General features: G+C 32.3%; 3 protein-coding genes across 5 annotated transcripts; 1 reads left to right on the top strand and 2 right to left on the bottom strand.

The window, feature by feature from the left end:
* On the bottom strand, positions 1–5625 carry LOC125063027 (polycomb protein Scm). Of its 2 annotated transcripts, none has more exons than XM_047669234.1 (5): positions 4377–5625; positions 3969–4272; positions 3688–3894; positions 2457–2666; positions 1–1784 (listed from the first exon to the last, which is right to left on the bottom strand). In XM_047669234.1, the coding sequence occupies exons 1-5, from the start codon at positions 5420–5422 to the stop codon at positions 1650–1652; spliced, it is 1902 nt and encodes a 633-aa protein (XP_047525190.1). In that variant the 5' UTR covers positions 5423–5625; the 3' UTR covers positions 1–1649. The 2 variants fall into 2 exon arrangements, with proteins under 2 accessions (XP_047525190.1, XP_047525189.1); XM_047669233.1 differs by having other exon boundaries at positions 2457–2669; positions 4377–5624.
* Positions 5626–6069: 444 nt separating this feature from the next.
* Positions 6070–7316, top strand: LOC125063033 (aminoacyl tRNA synthase complex-interacting multifunctional protein 1). The gene is made up of 3 exons (XM_047669243.1): positions 6070–6276; positions 6351–6845; positions 7012–7316. Exons 1-3 carry the CDS (start codon positions 6157–6159, stop codon positions 7297–7299), a joined length of 903 nt encoding a protein of 300 aa, XP_047525199.1. The 5' UTR covers positions 6070–6156; the 3' UTR covers positions 7300–7316.
* Positions 7317–7701: 385 nt separating this feature from the next.
* Positions 7702–20317, bottom strand: LOC125063024 (ribosomal protein S6 kinase 2 beta). 2 transcript variants are annotated; one of them, XM_047669230.1, is made up of 14 exons: positions 20061–20317; positions 19445–19729; positions 18757–18942; positions 18166–18450; positions 17808–17962; positions 16872–16959; positions 16280–16410; positions 15463–15615; positions 14659–14796; positions 13925–14131; positions 12813–13012; positions 12211–12308; positions 11423–11650; positions 7702–10725 (listed from the first exon to the last, which is right to left on the bottom strand). In XM_047669230.1, exons 1-14 carry the CDS (start codon positions 20115–20117, stop codon positions 10615–10617), a joined length of 2322 nt encoding a protein of 773 aa, XP_047525186.1. In that variant the 5' UTR covers positions 20118–20317; the 3' UTR covers positions 7702–10614. The 2 variants fall into 2 exon arrangements, with proteins under 2 accessions (XP_047525186.1, XP_047525187.1); XM_047669231.1 differs by lacking the exon at positions 20061–20317 and adding an exon at positions 19797–19814.
* Positions 20318–20320: the final 3 nt, after the last annotated feature.

Raw genomic sequence — 20320 nt, 5'->3', positions numbered from 1 at the left:
AAAAAGCTGTGATTTCAAGATTAGTCATTTCTCTTTGGTAAAGGGAAAACATCTGATACCCTTGGCACAAAATAAGACGATACGATTACGAAAATATAACAACGTATTCCATACACTTGGTATAGTATGTAATGATAGCAATGTCAACTATACTTAAGTATGTGAGGACGTGCTACAATCTACAGTTAAAGAAAATACTTTAAAAGAGGATCGATCTACTCGAATGAAGAATCAGGATTGTTTGCCCAAATACGAAAGGCACTAAGACCCTAATCTACGTAATTTCTATACAGTTACTTACAGAGTTTGTACAGACGCAACGAAAAGCGATAAAGCTTTCGATATTGCGACAATCTACTCGGTGTTAGTCATTATAGTTAACTCAGTCGATTTGTAAGAGCTATATGTCTCATATAAAAGGCAAGTGATGTATTGAAATGCATGAAAACAGCGGAAAAAAGGAAAGTCTTATTTTAAACTTGACATTAGAAATACAATGCGCCTTGATATCGAGCGGGCAATTATACCGAGACACGCGAGGAATTGGCAAACTATTCTAATCATACATCAAATGGCCGACGCTATACTAAAAATAGGTCAAACAATACTTTATTTGCGACTAAGAAAACAATAGGCCCAAAACCTAAACTAAATAAAGAAATATTATATATTCTTTATCTCTCAGAAATCGAACCCGATTACTGTGAGCACACATTAAATGCATTTTCACTCATACGAAATATATACACGCCTATATTTACATAGAAAATTTGGATATCAAATATACTTTGTATATCTTGATACGAACTGTGGAAAGGAGAGCAGATCTAAACTGATTTATATTAAACTAAGACTAAATCAATCTTATTACACTGTTTAATTCAAGCATTCATTTGTTTTTTAGTCAAAAATTTGTATATTATATGTTATTTGCAGTATCCGAGCCTCCGTTTAGTTTATCCATACAAAAAACTTTAATAATAATGAGCAGTGTTATAAGACTGATTTAGTTATTATTAATAACAACTAAATATTCTTAGTTTAATAATAAATAATCAAGAAATATTAGAGCTTAGGGCTTGAATAGAATAGACTAATTGGAATTTATGGGTAGAATTTTAGTAGTTCCTGTTGAGAGGAGCAAAGATACTATATCATTTAACAGATTTGATAACTAATAGTTTAACGATTATGCAAATCAAATATACAATGGATTTACTAACTAAAAAATTATTTAATTTTTTGTTATTTATTTCCAAAAAGATAATATATCATTAATTGTGGCTTGTATTAAATTAATATATTAAACTGACAATCTTCTCCTTCAGCTTTCCAAACGTTAACCAAACTTAAGTCTAGTTCCGTAATACAGGCTTGAGATTTGACAACAAATAGTTTGCTGTAACTTAATTAAATATTCATGTGAAAAAAAAATTACATTTGTAAACATTAAGTCGATGCCAGGTATTTTCCAATCTGGCAAATCCGCTAAGGTTTAACTGCGGAATTTTAACCGCGAAATTACTTTAGCTTATTTGATTAATACCTCAGACTGCGTTTAACCACACGAAGTGACCGAAAGTAAGATTGAAAAATGTATGTTTTGTGTTAAAGTGGCAAAATAACTTAAAAATGACCAAAACGACCAACTAGGCGTTGAAATGTCGTCGGTTGCGAACCTTTGAGACGAGGTTGCATATCTTGAGAGCGGGACCGAGTTTCAGCCCCATGTACTTCATCATCATATCCGAATTCAGGAGCAGAAGGGCCTTGCCGTCAATTTCCTGAAACACCATTGAACCATTTTTTATTATAGCAATTTAAAAAAAAAACTAAATATAAATCCCCCTAATAGAGATAACAGAAAAAGCGCGGCAAATTCAAATAAATTAGTATGGTATTTAGTCCTTAAAAGTTTGATATATTTTGTGGATTAAACTTACTTGATACTTGATTTTATTTTGTTATTTTTTACATTGATAGTAACTGTATTTCTATGAAATTAAATACTATACGTATTTAGTCTTTTAATATTGATACTTAAAATGACTAGCATTGCATAGAAAACTATAAGTATATTTATTATAAAACACAACTTTATTCGGAATAATCAAAATCAGAATCCAAAAAATCAATAAAACAATGTTTAGGCTATTATACCTGTTAAATATTCGGAAAAAATAAATAATATAAATAAAAATGAGTAATTGCATGAAGTATCAAGACAATAAATCATACTAACGTAAGAAATTCAATGACATTCTGTGTTGCCATTCGAAAGTTTTCAAATAATTCAATTATCTTCTTTCATTAGCCAGACTCTATTAGGGTTTAGTTAATCAAAATACACTTACGAATATTGCATAAGAAATTTTGCACACACTCACATAACCTAAAATCACCTATAAAAAAAGATTAAAATGTGTTTGAGGTTTCTCAAAAAATGAAATACTAACATGTTTCCTAAATAAGTCGGCATGAGCGGCCAGCGCCTGATCAGCCGCTGCGATGAACCCAATGACGTCTTCCACGGACCAGTCGGGTGGCGCCAGGGCTGCGGGGGGAGGGGGCGGAGCACCCGTGGTCGATGAAGCTGGCTCCGGCCTCTCGGGGGACACCCGGGCTAACTTCGCACCTGGCCCTTCACCATTCACTTTGCTGCCTTCCTGCTATTGACATTAGAGGAGGAAAACACATTGATAGATGGTACAATAGATCCTATTCTGTGAGAACCATTCAGGATATCTTTATTATTTATTTATTTAAGTACACCACATCATATTTAATGCATTTTCTAAAGTATATGTTACAAGCTATCTTTTCTAATTCTATTATCAAAATATAGTAATTCTGTTAACAACACTGTAACATCACAATAATGTGTCAATAATCATCTTGATTCTTAATATGAAAAATTCAAATTATATAATTTTTTGTGAATAAATAAAATGACTGCCACAGCCGTTTTCATACCACAAAAGCTCTATCTATAAACACATTACCCTATGTCATCTATTTAGACAAGAAATTTTATAATTAAATTGATAACAATTCTATAATTCTACCCACAAATAGGGATAAATTTTTATAATTGTATTGGTTTATTTTTAAGACACTGGAAAGAACCAACGTTAAGAATAGGGCACCTAAAAAAAGGTGGATAGATGATATCGACAGGTCTCTTGCAATATTACATGTTTCCAGAGTGTTACTCTCAAGTGAATAACGCTATATTGATAAAATTTGAAATAGTTAATGATTACATTTTGCATTTCTAACTAAATAATGAAGGTTTGTCTATTAATGTTGTGTGTTTGTCAATTATGGCAACGCGGATGTTGAAGAAGCTATCCTGGAAACTAATGATATGGCAGATGGCCATTTCTTTGTTGCAGTTGCCGATATTGAAATTGGTGGCAGGAAGCAAATGGAGTAAGAAAGATAAATAACAAATCTAAACTGTACATTCAAAATCAGTAAACTAGGCTTCATTATTTATTATTATACAATGATTATTTCAGAGACCTCCAATAATCACTTTGTGAAAATCCCAATCATCTATTGTAATATTAAAATGTATTTGTCCACTGTTAGTTTAATTAATAGAAAATTTATTTTATCTAAAAGCAAAACCAAAAACAATAATTTTAATACCTATTTATTTTTACTGTGAGAGAAAATACTTACAGCTTTGGTCCTCTTAACAGGTGCCACATTAGAAGTAGATTCCCCACAGAGGGTACAAGGCCTCACGGCTGCCTCTCCCGTGTCTACTTCCACCAACCCCACACACCACCCGGCACCTCCACACACTGCCTTCACCCAGTTCTTCAACTCATCTCTACTTAAATCTGACGGAACTTTTACAGAATAGTTCTTACTTCCCGATGAAACCTGGAAATATGAAATCATTGGTTTAAAAATAATATAAAAAGGATAACATAAGCATGATAGGAAGCATAATTTACCTGTACATTAGTAATATTAGAATAGCTACTCGAGGCTGTGAGAATAGCCCTGGTTAATTTCTGTGGGTCAGGATGAGAACTTAGTAGCTCCTTGACAAGAGTTTCTGCCGCCCCTGAAGCACCAATTCCATTGACAGAGGTGGGTAAATTGGGACTTCCCCCTTGGCAACTACTACGAATGTGTAGACAAATGTTGGGCACAGGACTAGATGTACCAGAGTTGGTAGTTCCAGTATTGTTATTACCGGTAGAGCCTCCTTCTGGTAAAGCAGGATTTGGTATACCACTTGGGCGTAACTTAAATCTGAAAAGAGAATTAGTAACTAGTTGATAATTTTCAGTTATGATTTGTAATGTTAATAATTATATTATGTTATAACTATAGCCAAACATTGAAAATAATCATACCTAGTTGGTGTAGTTGCATTCTTTTGACCTGGAGGCTGTAAAGGATGCCCAGCTCGGGCACACCAGCCTACTGGGAATATATCCCGGGAGTCGTACCTACACCAGTAATCAAATGCACCTCTCCATCCATCAAATGTCACATGAATCTGGTCATTTTTAACTGCCCCCACTGTTGCACAACAAATCAACTGCGGATTCTTTTTATCAACAGCCTCTAATTTTTGACCAACAACAAATAAGTTAGTCTTTGGTGTGGGTGGTTCAGGCTGAAACACTTTTGAGGGAGCCATGTCAGCTCCATTAAGAGTTTTGAGCAAAAACATAGGCCAACTACTAGCATTCATGCGAAATCCTAGTGGAGGCTGTAACATACCATCATTTTTTTCACAATGTCCAATTGTATGAATATCTCCTGCATCCACAAGCCTCCAAAAGTCATTTTTGTTGTCACTACCATCAAGCCTTAATCTTAGCCTGGGCCCTAACACACCCACTACAGTAGCTATACAGGTTGATGTCAAATTACGAGGATCTAATGCTTCTAATTTCATATTCACTTTGAAATCATTGACAGGAGGTAAAGGAGCCTGCTTAAAACATTCATCAGGAGCAGCTACACTACTTGTTTCTTTCATATATTCAGTCCAATCGAAAGATTGATATAAATCGTAGTATGTGGTAGAATTATTGTTTGAATTACTTTCAGTACCATTAGCTCCATTACCAGACTGAGGGGACGTAGTTCTCTTCTCGTTTTTCTTTTGATATTTATTCAGACAGTATGTAGAGCAAAAGTTTTTGTTCGAAGGGGCATTGCCGCGAATAACATTGTCGCAGTGTAGACAGGCACCTTTGCTGTAAGCCTGTCGGAATTCAGAGAGACAAGTCTCTGAACAAAACTCCTTTTTACTATTTTCAGTAGGCAATACATACTTTAGTGGTGTTTTACTTTCGCCACACCAAGTACAAGTTCGTTTTGGAGGTCTTCCAGGTCCACGTATTTTGCCGGGAGCATGTCCCGAAGAGCCGACAGTATTGTTTGACATTTTGATTACTACGCAAAATTAATACATAGTCGAAAACAGTCCATTCTAGTTAACCACGCAGTAGTCACATTTTACAAAACACCACAAAGCAGATTTTAAGTCGAGTGTTAATTAAAATACCCAGCATAAAATAATAAACAACGTCATTAACTATTTATGACGCCATTCCAACGTCCATATTTGTTTTTTTACTTTTTAATTTTCTTATCATGGTAGCATTTTGAAGTTGCCAGTAACAATCATAGATAATAATTACAATAAGTATTTTTTTTTATAAAACCTCATAAAATACTACATATTACAGGAACAATATTTTCGTGTAAACGAGATGTACCTACTCTTTTCCTTCTTCATATTACTGTAGGATAGAAAATTAAGAAGACATTGTAATACCAGTACGGATATTTTGTTACATAGACTTAATCATACCAGAAAGATATCACAACAAGAGTATTGATTGCATGCAATGATTAGCAGAAACAGCCATGGGAATTTATTTAGAAAATTAATTAGCTTTAGCTAAAGTATACCTAGGCTATGGTAAATAATAATAATAGCTAGAATATTTGGCCTAAAGGTATACCAGGCCATAACCTCCAAAAAAAATTGCGGTTCTCGGTGGTCTGTGGATTCAGGATGCCACTACTCACTAGTTTTTAGGTTATTTTTGTGGATTACTTAGGACTCTTAGGAGTTATCAGTACCTAGAAAAAAGTCGGGACAAAATTTTTCGGATGAAAGGAAGTTACTTTAAGTCAATAAGAATAATTATACGAAACATGTCCCATAATCACTCAACAGTAATAAACAATGCAGAAATTGCAGAAAATCGATTAGCCGATTTGAGAAAAAAGGTAGTGTACCTATAATAAATATTGATTGAATATTTAAATGGTGTTTATTATTATATTAACGCATTTAATTTTAGTTGGATGAAGTAAGAAATTTTAAAATTCAAGAAGAAATCAACTCCCTAATTAAGGAAAACAATGCCCTTTCATCAAAAGTTGTAAAGGCAAAGTTAGAGCTGATAAAGTTGGAAACACAGCAAGGCAAAAAACAGTATCAGTTACCAGACAAAACCGTTCTTACTTCAGAGGCTCTTTTAGTTTCAAGTAGTACACTAGAAGCAATACCACAGGAAACTAAGAAAGCGAAAAAAGAGCCAGCAAAGAAAAAAGAAAAGACTGAAAACGCCTCATCTAGTGTTGACTCTGTCGTAGACATACGAAAATTAGATCTAAGGATAGGAAAAATTATTGGCATAAATAAGCATCCTGATGCAGACAGTCTCTATGTTGAAAAAATTGATTGTGGAGAGAATATTCCACGCACAGTTGTGTCTGGGCTTGTTAATCATGTGCCGATTGATGATATGAGAGACAGAATTGTTATGGTCCTATGCAATTTGAAACCAGTTAAGGTAAAGCTCAGATTAATATTAACACTAACACATGATATAATATTTTAAATTCCTTTGAATTGCGGTGCCACTGTTATATAAGGCAAGGTTCACCTTTTTTATGATGAAGGAATTACAATATCTAAAACATTTGTCTTATCTATTAATCTTTTAATTTATGTTCCAGATGCGAGGAGTAACATCTGAAGCAATGGTCATGTGTGCTTCATCACCTGAAAAGGTAGAAGTTTTAATTCCGCCTGCTGGGGCCATTCCTGGAGATCTAGTATCCTGTGAAGGATACCCTCGGGAGCCTGAACCTCAACTAAACCCTAAGAAAAAGATTTTTGAAACCTGTGCCCCTGATTTGAAGACAGATGATAAGAAAATTGCTTGTTATAAGGGCAGCCCTCTAGTTGTCCCTGGCAAAGGACCTGTAGTTGCTGCTACTCTACATGGTGTCAGCGTGAAATGATGTATCAATATTAATATATGTAAAATAATAAATTAATAATATGATAATAAAATTAATAATTAATTAATGTATGTAAAAAAAATTATTACATTATTGTTTTTAATATTTAATTTAAAAAAAATATAAACCAATAAATTTATTTATAATCTATAAATTTGTTTATTTATCTCAACTGCTGCTAAGTTTACATGGCATTCCATCATTCAAATTCGAATGATATATAACTTCTCTGCACTAAGTGTAATATTTCAAAGTACAATGTTCATTTACCAGTTAACTGGATTTTTTATTGAGCTAACTGGCAGAAAGTTTATCATAACTTAATAAGATAAGTGAGGGCAAGCCCATGCTCATAGACACTCACATCACACAAAGGAAAAATTATGAAATAAAACAACAAACTAAGCAATATCAACAATATATTACATCTCATCTTAGGAATTCCTACTTTAACAACTTACTTATAATTGGATTTCTTTTTGATAGATAGAAAAATAGATGTGACAAAATAACATTTCATCATGAGTATACCGTTCTACTCAGTTAATATATAAAGGCATTTGAAAATTGTAACACAAATAACTTATAAAAAAGATGCATAAGTTTCATCAGACCACACTGATCAATATTATTGGTATGCATATTATTGATAAATTAGACATTGTATAAAATTATCCATTTTAACAAAATATAGACAGGCCTTCCTCTAGTTGTGTACTTTAAGCTGGTCCAGCATGTGATACAATTTAGTCTTGAAATTTGTCAACATGAGTTCACAGTCTAAAATGCCATAGAAAACCTACAAATGGACTTTGAGTAAGAAAATACTTAGTATTATTTAACAAGTTACATTTTGTGACGGAGAAAGTGATTTTCAATAGTAAAATGCATCATTTATAACATGAATACAGTACATCACATATCACTACATATATTATATCTATGTGCTAATTTTGTGCATCTTCTATTAATGACCAAATTTCGGAAAGTCTACTCTTATATCATGCGTGAAGCTTCTAAAAATTGTAAATAAAAAATAAATAACATATATATATTTTGTTTAAAGAATATTTCAAATATTGAAACATGTTTGAAATAAGGCTTTCGAATGAACATTTTCAAATAATCCTATAAATACATTAATTCTATTTTGGTATGAAAATAATTAACATACATTTAAAATACTGAAATCTGTAATATAATTGGCGTGTACTTTTCATGATATGAATTACTATGACAAGTTTCTTTAGATATGTCCAATGAGTATCTCTAGAGTGACTTAATACTGTACGAAGTATTTTAGGAATATACTTTATAGTTTGCAGAGTATATTTATCAAACATATACATTATACACCAAGCTACTAAAAATGTTTCAAAACGGAGTGTGCGTGTCAGTTCTTGAAATAATAATTTTGCACAAAATTGTCGTTTGTGAATCACATATTTCATTAAACTAAACACTATTGTACTTACTTGCAAATATACAGTCACAAAATTATGCTCTTTTATATTAAAATAAGTACCTATAATAATTCAAGTTTAGAGTAAAATGTTGCAAAAAATCCCCATTGAAGACAGCACTTACCTAAATTGACTGTTGGCGCGTTTCTATACTCATTTGACAAGCAAAAGATACGTTACCATAGCAACGTTGTTATACAAATATAGACTACAGAAAATGAGTATAGGGACGAGCCAATATGCATTTAATCTTTGGTAAAAATTTAAACATCAACCACTAATATGCAATTAGTAAATATATTTATTTTAAGAAGTATAAAAATATACATTGAACTCGCTAAACGGTTGTAACCGTGACTAATTTTCTTATTAATTAATTTTACTTTAACATTATGCTTAATACCGACAAATCGCATCATTAAGTAATCGATTAAAATTATTTTTTCCTATCAATTTGTAAAATAAAAATATTTATATTTTGATTTGTTACTTTTTTGAACTTTTTGATTGTAATACTTTCCAAAAATATTTGCATAACATGATAATTTTACTAATTTAGGCCTTATTTAACGCCCATAATATGAATTATCCTAGAATTTAAAAGTATAAGTTTTATATTTAAATGGAAATATTGTTATGACGCTAAATAAGATAATATAGTGAAGCGCTTACGTGGCACTTAAAGAAAATGGCACCAAGAGGTTTCAAAAGGTGGGTAAGAAGCTATATTATAAAAATATAATATATTTATTATATAAAAATCTCTTCTATCTGTAGGAAGACGATATTGACATACCTTTACTAAAGATAGAACATAAATGTCATATGGAATGTCTCTGTAACCTAAAATGCCAAATTGAAGAATAATTTGGAATAGTAATATTTTGCTATTAACATAATTATTTCTAAGAAAATAGAATAAATGAATATTTCATTTTAATCTCAGTAGATAGAGAATGTGAATGTGTTTTATTTCAAAAAATAAAGAGAAAATGCAATAAATTATTTTTAAAGAAAACAGAATACCCCTTATTATTTAAAAGTAAACCAGTCTAATTGCACTTTCTTAACGAATGTGTCGTCCCTTTCTGTCAAATTGTGTTAACGTTGTGATGGAAAGAGACAGGTGAGTACTTTAGTAAAAACGGTGTAATAATGATTTATTTTTTATGAAAATGTTTACGTTTTACATAACTTATATATTTTTACATCGCCCTTGTTAACGGTTCTTCAACTGATTTATCGACCTCAGAGTCCGAAAAATTATCGATAATGTTGATTAATAAATTGATGGATGAAATTCAGGTACAAAATTTAAAGCCGGATTAGTTAACAATTGATTTGCAAGACTCTTCGGCCTCGATCTATGATTAATTGTTTTAAATTTGTTAAATAGCCATTAACTATTAATAAACGACTCTGAGTACTATATTTTTAAATACGGTGGTTCTACAAACCAATGACTTGTGCACGTAGCATTGTGAAAGCGATAAAGCCGCAAAAGGAATTAAAAAAAGGTTAGGTTCAAGCTATAAGTCACAATAACCTTTTAAGGTACAAATCTCATTTTGATTTTTCTAAATTTATCTTTTATATTTCCACTGAGTATATTTTAGTCGCGTTTTCAAAGGCTACTTAATCTAAAAAAAAAATCTCGTTCGGTTAACTGAAAGTTACATAAAAACGTTAACTGGAATTAATCTCACGAGGTAAGTAATAATTAATTTTTAAACCTTTTGCAATAGTTAATTGATTCTATTATTTTCTTTCAAACAAAAAAATTGTTGTTACCGTATACTGTTCTTTACGTATTTAGTGTCAAATTGTTTCCTGATCTACAGTATTTTACCAATTACAACTGTGTAGGCGAGAATGTCCTTTGGGGTTTGATGCGTCGCTGCGCAAGCGTCGATTGTGATACTGGGCCGAGTATGTGCGGCGTTAAGGGCGCTGACGTCATCGCCTGGAAAGTAAATAATTTACGTTAAGAGATTCCCCAGTTTTAGATTTCCTTCAGGAACCAAAGCTTTTTCCAGCTCTTGTACTTCGCTGTATGTCACATAACACATACACACACATACAAAACCACAAAGATGTAAGGAAAACATAATATATTTTCCTATACAAACTCTTTTGTAATGTTGTCTTTACCGTCTGATCGACGATGTTTAATTTATGTCACTTGACACTATTATATGTATATAAATCTTCTGGGCGTGTGTTTGTAATTAAACTCGTCGCAAACGTCTGGACGGATTTTGATGAAATTGTTTATATGTTCAAGTGAATTCTGGATTGGTTTTGATCCACATTTAAATTATTTTTATTAATAACGTCTGTCGGGTCCGCTTAATCTATAAAGGTCTGTCAACTGGCAATAAACTAAAATTAAAATTATTCTTATAGGTAACAAAGTACACATAAGTGTTCATAAGAACGTATACATTAAATGCTTCTAATTTTACATTTACTGCCAGTTCTCAAATCAAGGCAATAATCTCTCCGTCACTCTTTTTAATCGCCAAGTTTTTTGTTTAACACAACGTTTGTAAGGAGCTGCAACCATTACACCACGTTCCACATGACATCTTAGGTAATTCATAATAAAATAAATTAAAAACGAAGATTTGTCAATGTGTGTTTGCGGTAGTAAAACTCACCTGGTAAGTAAGATCGACGGCTCGTCGCAAGTCCGCAGCAGGTGGTGTATCGTGTGTGGGAGCATCAGAGGGTTCGGCGGCCGAGTGGGCGTGGCCCGGACTGAGCCACGCCTCTCGCAACAGATCTGAAGCGCGCGGACGCAACGCCGGCTCCAGTTGCAACATACGTCTGACACAATTCCGAGCCTCAGTTGACACTTGACGCCACGCTCCACCCGATAGGTCCACCTGGAATGTATAACATACATATATTCGACACAAAAAAAATACAATACAAAGTATAATTATGTCGAATTGTATACTGGAAGGAACCGGGTATATGTTAGAACATATTTACTAAATGTGGTTACGTGGAAATATTTCTACGGATTATAGAGGATATATTATAGGGATGACATTAAATAATATTTATATATTAAGGTGAATAAAAAGACACAAAATATTACACATAAAACAGAACATTTAAATTAATTATAAATATGCATACATTAAACGAGAAATTAATGAATATTGATACGTCTTCAAAAAAAAAAGAATTATATATTATATAGTTTTTACACACGAATTAAATAATAATAAACTTTAAAAAACGTGGTGCAACGGGCACCTTTATCGCTACCTAGCAATCTCTTCCATTTAAAGAAAACAGTAAAAAAGAAAAGAATAGTGAAGAAATGCAATTTTTCTAATCAGATTCATAATACAAAAAAAAAGATATATTTTAATTTTAAAAATCAATGAAATCTTAATATGAATAAAGAACTTAATTAATAATTAATTTAAGATACCTTTCCCGATTCAATCCTGGTAAGTATGGCCTCCGGAGTGTCATCTCCCGTGCTGGCAAATGGAGTCCTTCCCGACAGCATTATATATGCGAGAACACCTGAAGGAAAAACTTTTATATTTAGGCGTAATACAAACTTTATATGTAGTTTGATTGCCAGTTCTTCTCTTCCGTTATACGCCCTTAATTCGAGAACTGGCAGTAAATGTAAAATTAGAAGCATTTAATGTATATTTATTTTTTGACGTTCATAAGTGTACATTTTGTTACCCAAATGAATAAATGATTTTTAATTTGAATATAATTTATAACTTAATTCAAAACGAGAGACTCATTTACCAAGATTTTAATTGCATGACCACGAAAGAATTAAGTAAGTCTACTTTAATTCATTTGTAATAAAATCAAACATCAGGATTTTTATACTTTAAAGGTTTTGTCAAGTATTTGTATATCTTATTTTTAAGACATCAAGCGATGCCTTTTATATACGATAATAGCTCTTAAATATATATCTAATTTGTGTAGTTCCACAAACACTTTTTATCCATACAAAAATCTATGGTTATGAATAAGCATTCTGCAATTTGGAAGAGATCTTACCCAAGCTCCAAATATCGCAAGCAGCATCATATCCGGCACGTTTCAGCACTTCCGGAGCGACAAAGTTGGCCGTGTAGCACGGAGTCATGAGGAGGCCATTTTCAGCTCTGAGCTGCTTCGCGAGTCCAAAGTCCACAAGACGAATGTCTTCGGGACGCTTTTGAGCAGTTGCGAACAGGATATTCGAGGGCTTTATGTCTCTGTAAATATTTTTTTTTTACTTTAAATATGTTTTTTATGAAGATAACTATTACCTGAAATTTTTTACTTATGAATATTAGTAATAGGTAAAATATTGTTTAGATTGTTCAATCATTCAGAACTGATAAGTGTCAAATATGACAAACTTCGACACATTTGATACCTCTAGAAACTAGATTTAAGTTAGGTAATCTAGAATACGGAAGAATCGGTCCGCTTTGTGTCAATAGACAAAATATTTATTAAAAAGAAAATTTTATTATATGAAAAGAAATAAAAAATATTTATTACATATTTGAAAACTTCTTTAGCGGCGTTGTACACTTTTTTGGAATGGGTAAAAAAAATTTAAACGCGCGTCAGGACAAATTCGTAAGACGGATGTTTTTTTAAAGGATTATGAACCTTCGTGCTATACAGTTTTAATTCATTTGTCTCTTTCCTCAGATATATTGATGCATGTGGAATTGTACCTTAAGTCAATTAATCAAGGTTTAATTTTGCGAAACGTCTAAAGCTTTATTATTAATTATTTGGTCAGACTGACGACGAATGGAGAGTAGACAGCTGGCGCGGCGTGTTTAATATAATACAAATTGTCATGTTTGTGTACAATAGCGCAATAAATATTGTATTCTACCACATAAATGATAGTACTTTTATACTTATAATTAAAGCAATTCGTGCAAAATTATTCCCTAACCATTCCAAAATATCAAAAATGCACAACGTTAATATTCAAGTTTTACTTCTGGCAACACTCCCGGAGTGCAACCCGTCGTTTTTCTATATATAACTTTTCTTATCAAATTTTTTTTACTTAATTTTGATTAAGTTTTACTTTTATCTAGTTTCATAGGCTGTCAATTTCTGTGTTTAACTTTAACAAATTCAACATAATTTTCAGTTACCTGTGAACCGTCGTATGCGCATGTAGATAATGTACCGCGTGCAATACATTCCTTAGTATGGGCGCTGCTTCCCTTTCGGGAAGAAAGCGTTTTTGGGTAATATGCTCTAGCAATTCCCCGCCACGACAAAGTTCCGTCACAGCGAGAATGCGGCCGCCTTCCTCGTATACCCCCCGAAGGGTTATTATATGAGGGTGTTGGCTGTATCTGAAAATAAAACGAGGAGATTTCAATTTTAAAAGCTAAATTTAGTTAAAAAAAAGGGTGCGTGTACTTATGTACGCGCGTAAAAATTTATACTTCTTTGGCATTATTAAAAATAGTTTTTGATTGCATGCAAATAATTAATTACAATTAAATAATCAAAGACTGGAAAAGGAGTCATTATAGTCAATAAAGTTCAGTTTACATTTGCAAAATTAAATAAATAAATATTTATTGATATTATATTTATTATTATTTTCTAATATTAATTAGCATTGATTTAAATATTCAATTTAAATCACTTCTGATTATAATTCAGACGCACATATAAAATTCGCACTTGTATAATGAAAACAAAATGAAAACACGTGTTTTAAATGTAGAAACTCAAAGCATGTGGATAAATATTATAAATATAAAAATACAGTGAACAAAGGCGGCGTGAGTGGCAACATGCGCCACTATGCGATCCTGTTCAGCAGTTCTGACATTTAATTTCCGAGAAATTTGTGGACATACAAAATACATACCTGAGGAGTATTTCGATCTCCTCTCGAGGGTCGTACTGCAGTTTGTCCATGATTTTCACGGCGTATTGTGTTTTTGATGTCTTATGTTCGCACAGACGAACAACGGAAAACGATCCCGTACCTAATTCACCCATCAACCTGAAATATTATGGAAAATCTTCTCAATAATTTTTCTATTACATTAGTAGAGTTACTGTAAGAATAGAAAATAAGGCAACTAATGATACTTTATAAATACGAGAAAGCATTAGTTTACTTGCTTCATGGAGAAATGGTGTAATGGTTGGCCTGGCGGTTTTCTTTATAGAACAGTGGGCAGGACAGGAAAATAATTAACTGTTGAAATGGAGCTTTCGTCAACTGTCATTTTCATACAAAGGTCTATCCACATAAACCGATACGGCCTCCCATGGATAGCTTGTATCGACAGATGACTAATATAATCCGTCGATTGGTTATTGGCACACCACTTGTTACAACATTTGGATTAAGATTACTATCTCAGATTGTGGATTATGGATTGAGATAATATGTTAGTGGGTCCGGGCGTTAAACCGACCGCAACAAAATCATTTCTATAACTAATACTTATAAATAACCAAATTGTATATAAGTTTAGGCCCAATTCGACTTATTTTTAAAAGGCCGGCAACGCGTTAGCGAGCCTTCTGGCAATATTAGTGTCCATGGGTAACACTTAACATCAGATGAGCCTCTTGCCTGTTAGCCAGCTATTATATATAAACAATAAGTTTATTTTAGATGTGTACTATGTAAGTAACTAAATATATAATGATTAATTACCTGTATTCATCAAAGAAATTGTTCCTATTAACAAATCCAGACCAAAAGTCTTCAGTAGACGTCTTAGTTTGCGCGACATGATTTTGGTTTTCATTTGTGACCGTCTTGTTGTTTTCGTCATTCAATAGACATGGCGCTACGAAACTAAAGCCCCTGAAATATAAAATTATTATTTAGACAAAGTATTTCAAACAAAATTGACATTTTGATCTCATTAAATGCTAAATTTTGCTAGAAGGTAAGGACTTGATACAAACGGAACAGTATTGGCCCGAAGGACTTTCAACTATGTGCTTCAAAGTCCGGGTATATGAATTGTTCAGTGCAATTAAAAGAATGTAGACAAAAATGTACGTATTAAACATTAAACACACAATACATACAATTTGATTACTCTCAAATTCAATCGTGATCTAGCGCTAAGCCTTTTGACACATGAGTCTTAAACTTGTCACAATGTTCGTTCTCATACTCCTCCGAAATGGCTCGACCGATTCTTATGAATTTTTTTATGCAGTCACTAAGTTTGAAAATCGGCTACTATATTTCAAAACCCTAAGTGATAAGGTGTGTCCACCCCAAAAATTTTATTTTATTTGTAGGATAAAATTTTCATTTTTTTATTATGTGAAGAAGGGTTGTATATATTTCTAATGCCAAAATACATACAACCCTTAATTTTCACCCCTCTACAATCCCCTATTTTTCATTATAGATAGTTAGTTTTATTGCACTAAAAAGATGTTTCCTAGAAATAATAAACAACGTTTGCCGGGTCAACTAGTATTACTATAAACATTTCATATTGTATAGTTACCGGAATAGTTCGTGTGCGTTAGCGGATGCAGGGACGCCGGGCGAGTCCCGCGGAGTTCGACACGTGAACTCCGAGTCGAAGTAATACGCGTCGTCTGCGCGCGACACCGCCGGACGGAATGGCGGTATTACCTAAGTCATTAATTTAGTTAAAAAAAACAATTGCCAACGGGCATTACAATTAAATCTTAGATACAAACAAAAATAATAATGAATTACAAACTTATTAAGAGGCAAAGGGAGCGTTCAAGTATAACGTAACGAATTTTTGGGGGGGTCCTTTTGTAAAACGTTAAGATGCGGGGAGGGGATTGAATTACGCGTTATTGTTAATAATATATTCGACTTTCCAGTACTTTACACCATATAATAGTAACTTTTAGGTATAAAGAGTCACTAGGAGGTCACGAAACGTTTTACTATACGTGAGTACAGAAAACGTTACGGCGCGTTACGTGGGGGGGGGGGGGGCAATAATCTCCGAGTGTTCTCACTCACTCCGCCATATACATGAAGGATGAATTCTTATCCAAATATGTATATTATTTGAATTCAGTTATAACAATTTTAAATTTTTAAAATCAATAACTTACCTCTTTTTTCAATAAACCATCCCAGTCTATGCTTGCAAAGAATTCATGTTTGGTTATATCTTCAATTCCATTTGGACCAGCTCCTAAACTGTAAAATTATCATTATTTTCATGAAAAACATATATGTTAATGACATGATCGGATTATTAAGTCAATTGAATATTAATTTTTATTGTTGTTTTGGTTAATCATTGAGATGTCTTCTATTACTTTTAAGAATCATAATTGATATTTTATAATAAATTATGATTCTTATATTTTTATCTCTCATATTTTTATTTTTTTTGATTCTATTTATTTTATTATTATTTCATAGTTTGGAGTCATTACTTAACGAATAAAAGTAAGAATATTGTTACGACCAATCGAGGCAGAGCAAATTCTTACAGGATAGTTCTGATTGAGTATTCAGTGGAGAATTGTGGTGATGAGACGTTGGACTGAGTTGGGTTAGTAGATTGTGATCAAAAGTGAGATTGGTGCCTTGAAACCGCTGCTCGTTATAATTTAATTAAGTAAAGTGTTTAATGAATCAATCTTAATTAAATATTGTTCGACTATTATTCGTGTCTTTTGTGCTCGTACCCACATGACGCCCACTAAACCCGCTAAATGAAGACATCAATATCGATGGAGTATATAATAGTTAAAAAGTCAAATTTGAAAAAAAAATATTTTTTCTAATTTATATTTTTATTTAAACAAATACCATCAAATTTTACATGAAATCATCAATTGTGCATACAATTAGTTTTGTTTATGATATGAATTCCATATAAAAATTACAATTATATTTCTTCTTTTGATAAAATTTCAGAACAGCAACTTTATCCACTTCTGAATGTAAATATTAAAATATAATATTTGATTATATAGGTACCTCGTAAATCAATGACGTTAATAAATCAAATCTAATGAAAAGCTTTTATTACATACCGGTTTTGTGGGTTTCTCTTGAACAGAGCTCTTAACAGGGACTGTGCTTCCTCACTGAGATTTGCCGGCATTCCCAATTTCGCTTTAAGTATCTGTGTCATGGTCTCATGCCTATTTGCCCCATGGAATGGAAGGTTACCAGTCAACATCTCAAACTGAAATAAAAAATTAAAATGACAATGAATAAAAAACTAAATTTTTCTTTCTGTTGATTTGTTTGTTATATTATATTTGTTTTGTTTTATCACTTGACCAATAATATGATTCTATAACAGTGCTTATAATACAGATGCATTGATGAAAAAATTGAAAGATTAACCATTATTTCTTATCCTTGATGTTACATCTATTGACCTACCATAAGCACTCCGAATGACCACCAATCAGCAGCAAACGTGTGTCCCTTTCTGTTAACTACTTCAGGTGCCATGTACTCAACAGTGCCACAAAAACTATAAGCTTTGTCACTACTTGGTGGTAGTTTTGACAAACCAAAATCGGTGAGAGCTATGTGTCCATCCGCATCTAACAATATGTTCTCAGGCTTTAGATCCCTGTATATGATTCCCAATTTGTGCACATGTTCTAATGCTAATGCTAATTCTGCTAAATAGAATTTGACATCCTCTTCAGTAAACATTACCTGAAATTTTGGTTTTTATTCAGAATGATTTAATCAAATAAGATTTTTATAAGTCAGATTTAGTTTTTTTTGAGACCCTTGTAATTAAACTTTGAAAATAGAACTTCTAGCAGTAGATTTTAAATAATGACGTTTCCTAACATAAGACTAGAAAATCTGACATTTTAAAGCTTAATGACAATGATAATTCTACATATATTCTAATAATTACAAGTGTAGTAACTATGTAGTAACAGTGTTTTGTTAATAACATATCAAGTGCTGCATTCAATTATTAAAAACTAAATAATTTTTGGATTGAATTACCTCTTTGCTAAGTCTTGAAAAGAGATCACCGCCTCTTAAAAAATCTAATATTAAATATAGTTTCCCAGCGGTTTGAAATGCATAGTGTAGTTTAACTATAAAGGGATGTCCCATTTCCACTAATATATTTCTTTCCATTTTTGTGCGCTCACGATCTCTTACTTTCAATGTTGCTTTTTTAAGTACCTACAAAAAATAAATTAGTGAGGTAATATAGTTTAATGTCATAAAAAACCAATATCACTGCACACTCAGCAATGTCCACTATATCTATTGTATTGATTATATTCTGAGTCATACAATTAAAAATGTTTTAAATCAATGTAGAAATCGTTACTAATAACAGATAATGTCTGGCATTTTTGTTTGGTTTACATACTGAGGTCACGTAAATAGATAACTAACAATAGTCCACAAATCAGTTCACAATGTAATAATGGATCATGTGAGTGAATCACTGCAATATTGCTTATTGTATGCCATCTCATATACATTGCTTGTAAATTTACAATTTAACTTCTATATCTACAAGTTCACCTAAATAAATCTAACTAAAGAACTGTTTTAATCCAAATTCTTAAGCCTTATTTGGACAAATGAATTATTAAATTGAATTAATGTTAGCAATGAAGCAATATTTCTAGTGTTCATATCATTAAAAGATAGTATGCTGATAAACAAAACCAACCTTCATCGCATAAAGAGTGCCTGCATCAGGTCCACTAACTTTCCTCACTAAGAATACCTTTCCAAAAGAACCTTCACCAAGCACTTTGAGCAACTCAAATTGAGATGGGTCAGCTTTTTCATGGCCTTCTTTGACTACATCCTGCAATTCCACTTCCCTTTCAAAGCTCAAATCACTATTATTTGAAATGGTGGACTCCAAGCTCTCTGTCGTAGAAGTCTGCCGAGACCCAGTGTTTTCGACAACCATTGGAAGACAATTTGCAGCTTGTGCTGCAATACCACGCTGTAAAAAAATACGATTATTTAAATATCTTATGGAAGTTGATGATCGAAATTCTAATTAGACTAACATTAAGAAAAACCAAATTAGAAACTATTAACACAAATGAGTCATCTCGACCAAATTTTTACTAAGGTAATAAACGTACTACATTAAAGAACAACAGGGCGTACAATATGCAATGTAAATAATTCACAATAATTGAAGGTCAGTGAAACTAACGTTGAAAATGTTTCTAATGCGAATAAGGAAAACATCAGTAACTGCGTACGATATAGTAAAGAAGCTTATATTAAAGGCTTATCAAAGCAAACAAAACAAATTCTATAATTACCGAGACATCTCCAACATTTCGCATTCGCCATGGATCTGTGGCATTTGCCAGAGGCATTGTTATAAGTTTTTAATTAAACACATCCAGCACAAATTAAGAAAACATTAGAAATCTATAATTATAGGTAGGTAACTAGTAAATCTACGTAATTACTCCATTCAATAAAATGCAAGAACCTTAATTACTAAATAGAACTCATTACTCGGAAAAGTTGATGTATCACACTCACAAGTCACAGTTCACACTTCAACATTCCCCTT

This window comes from Pieris napi, chromosome 2, assembly GCF_905475465.1.
Source record: "Pieris napi chromosome 2, ilPieNapi1.2, whole genome shotgun sequence".
Classification (NCBI taxonomy): domain Eukaryota; kingdom Metazoa; phylum Arthropoda; class Insecta; order Lepidoptera; family Pieridae; genus Pieris; species Pieris napi.
This window is presented reverse-complemented; position numbering and strand designations above follow the sequence as displayed.

Excerpts from the sequence above, each read along its gene's own strand:
- LOC125063027 (XM_047669233.1), bottom strand. The coding sequence starts at position 5,422 with ATGTCAAACAATACTGTCGGCTCTTCGGGACATGCTCCCGGCAAAATA. Across the intron at positions 2,670-3,687 it reads CTGTTAAGAGGACCAAAGCT|CAGGAAGGCAGCAAAGTGAA; the intron begins GTAAGTATTTTC and ends TAATGTCAATAG. Across the intron at positions 1,785-2,456 it reads CCGACTTATTTAGGAAACAT|GAAATTGACGGCAAGGCCCT; the intron begins GTTAGTATTTCA and ends ATGGTGTTTCAG.
- LOC125063033 (XM_047669243.1), top strand. The coding sequence starts at position 6,157 with ATGAAAGGAAGTTACTTTAAGTCAATAAGAATAATTATACGAAACATG. Across the intron at positions 6,277-6,350 it reads TAGCCGATTTGAGAAAAAAG|TTGGATGAAGTAAGAAATTT; the intron begins GTAGTGTACCTA and ends ATTTAATTTTAG. Across the intron at positions 6,846-7,011 it reads GCAATTTGAAACCAGTTAAG|ATGCGAGGAGTAACATCTGA; the intron begins GTAAAGCTCAGA and ends TTTATGTTCCAG.
- LOC125063024 (XM_047669230.1), bottom strand. The coding sequence starts at position 20,117 with ATGCCTCTGGCAAATGCCACAGATCCATGGCGAATGCGAAATGTTGGA. Across the intron at positions 16,960-17,807 it reads AAGAGAAACCCACAAAACCG|TTTAGGAGCTGGTCCAAATG; the intron begins GTATGTAATAAA and ends ATAATTTTACAG. Across the intron at positions 15,616-16,279 it reads AACGCACACGAACTATTCCG|GGGCTTTAGTTTCGTAGCGC; the intron begins GTAACTATACAA and ends TTTATATTTCAG.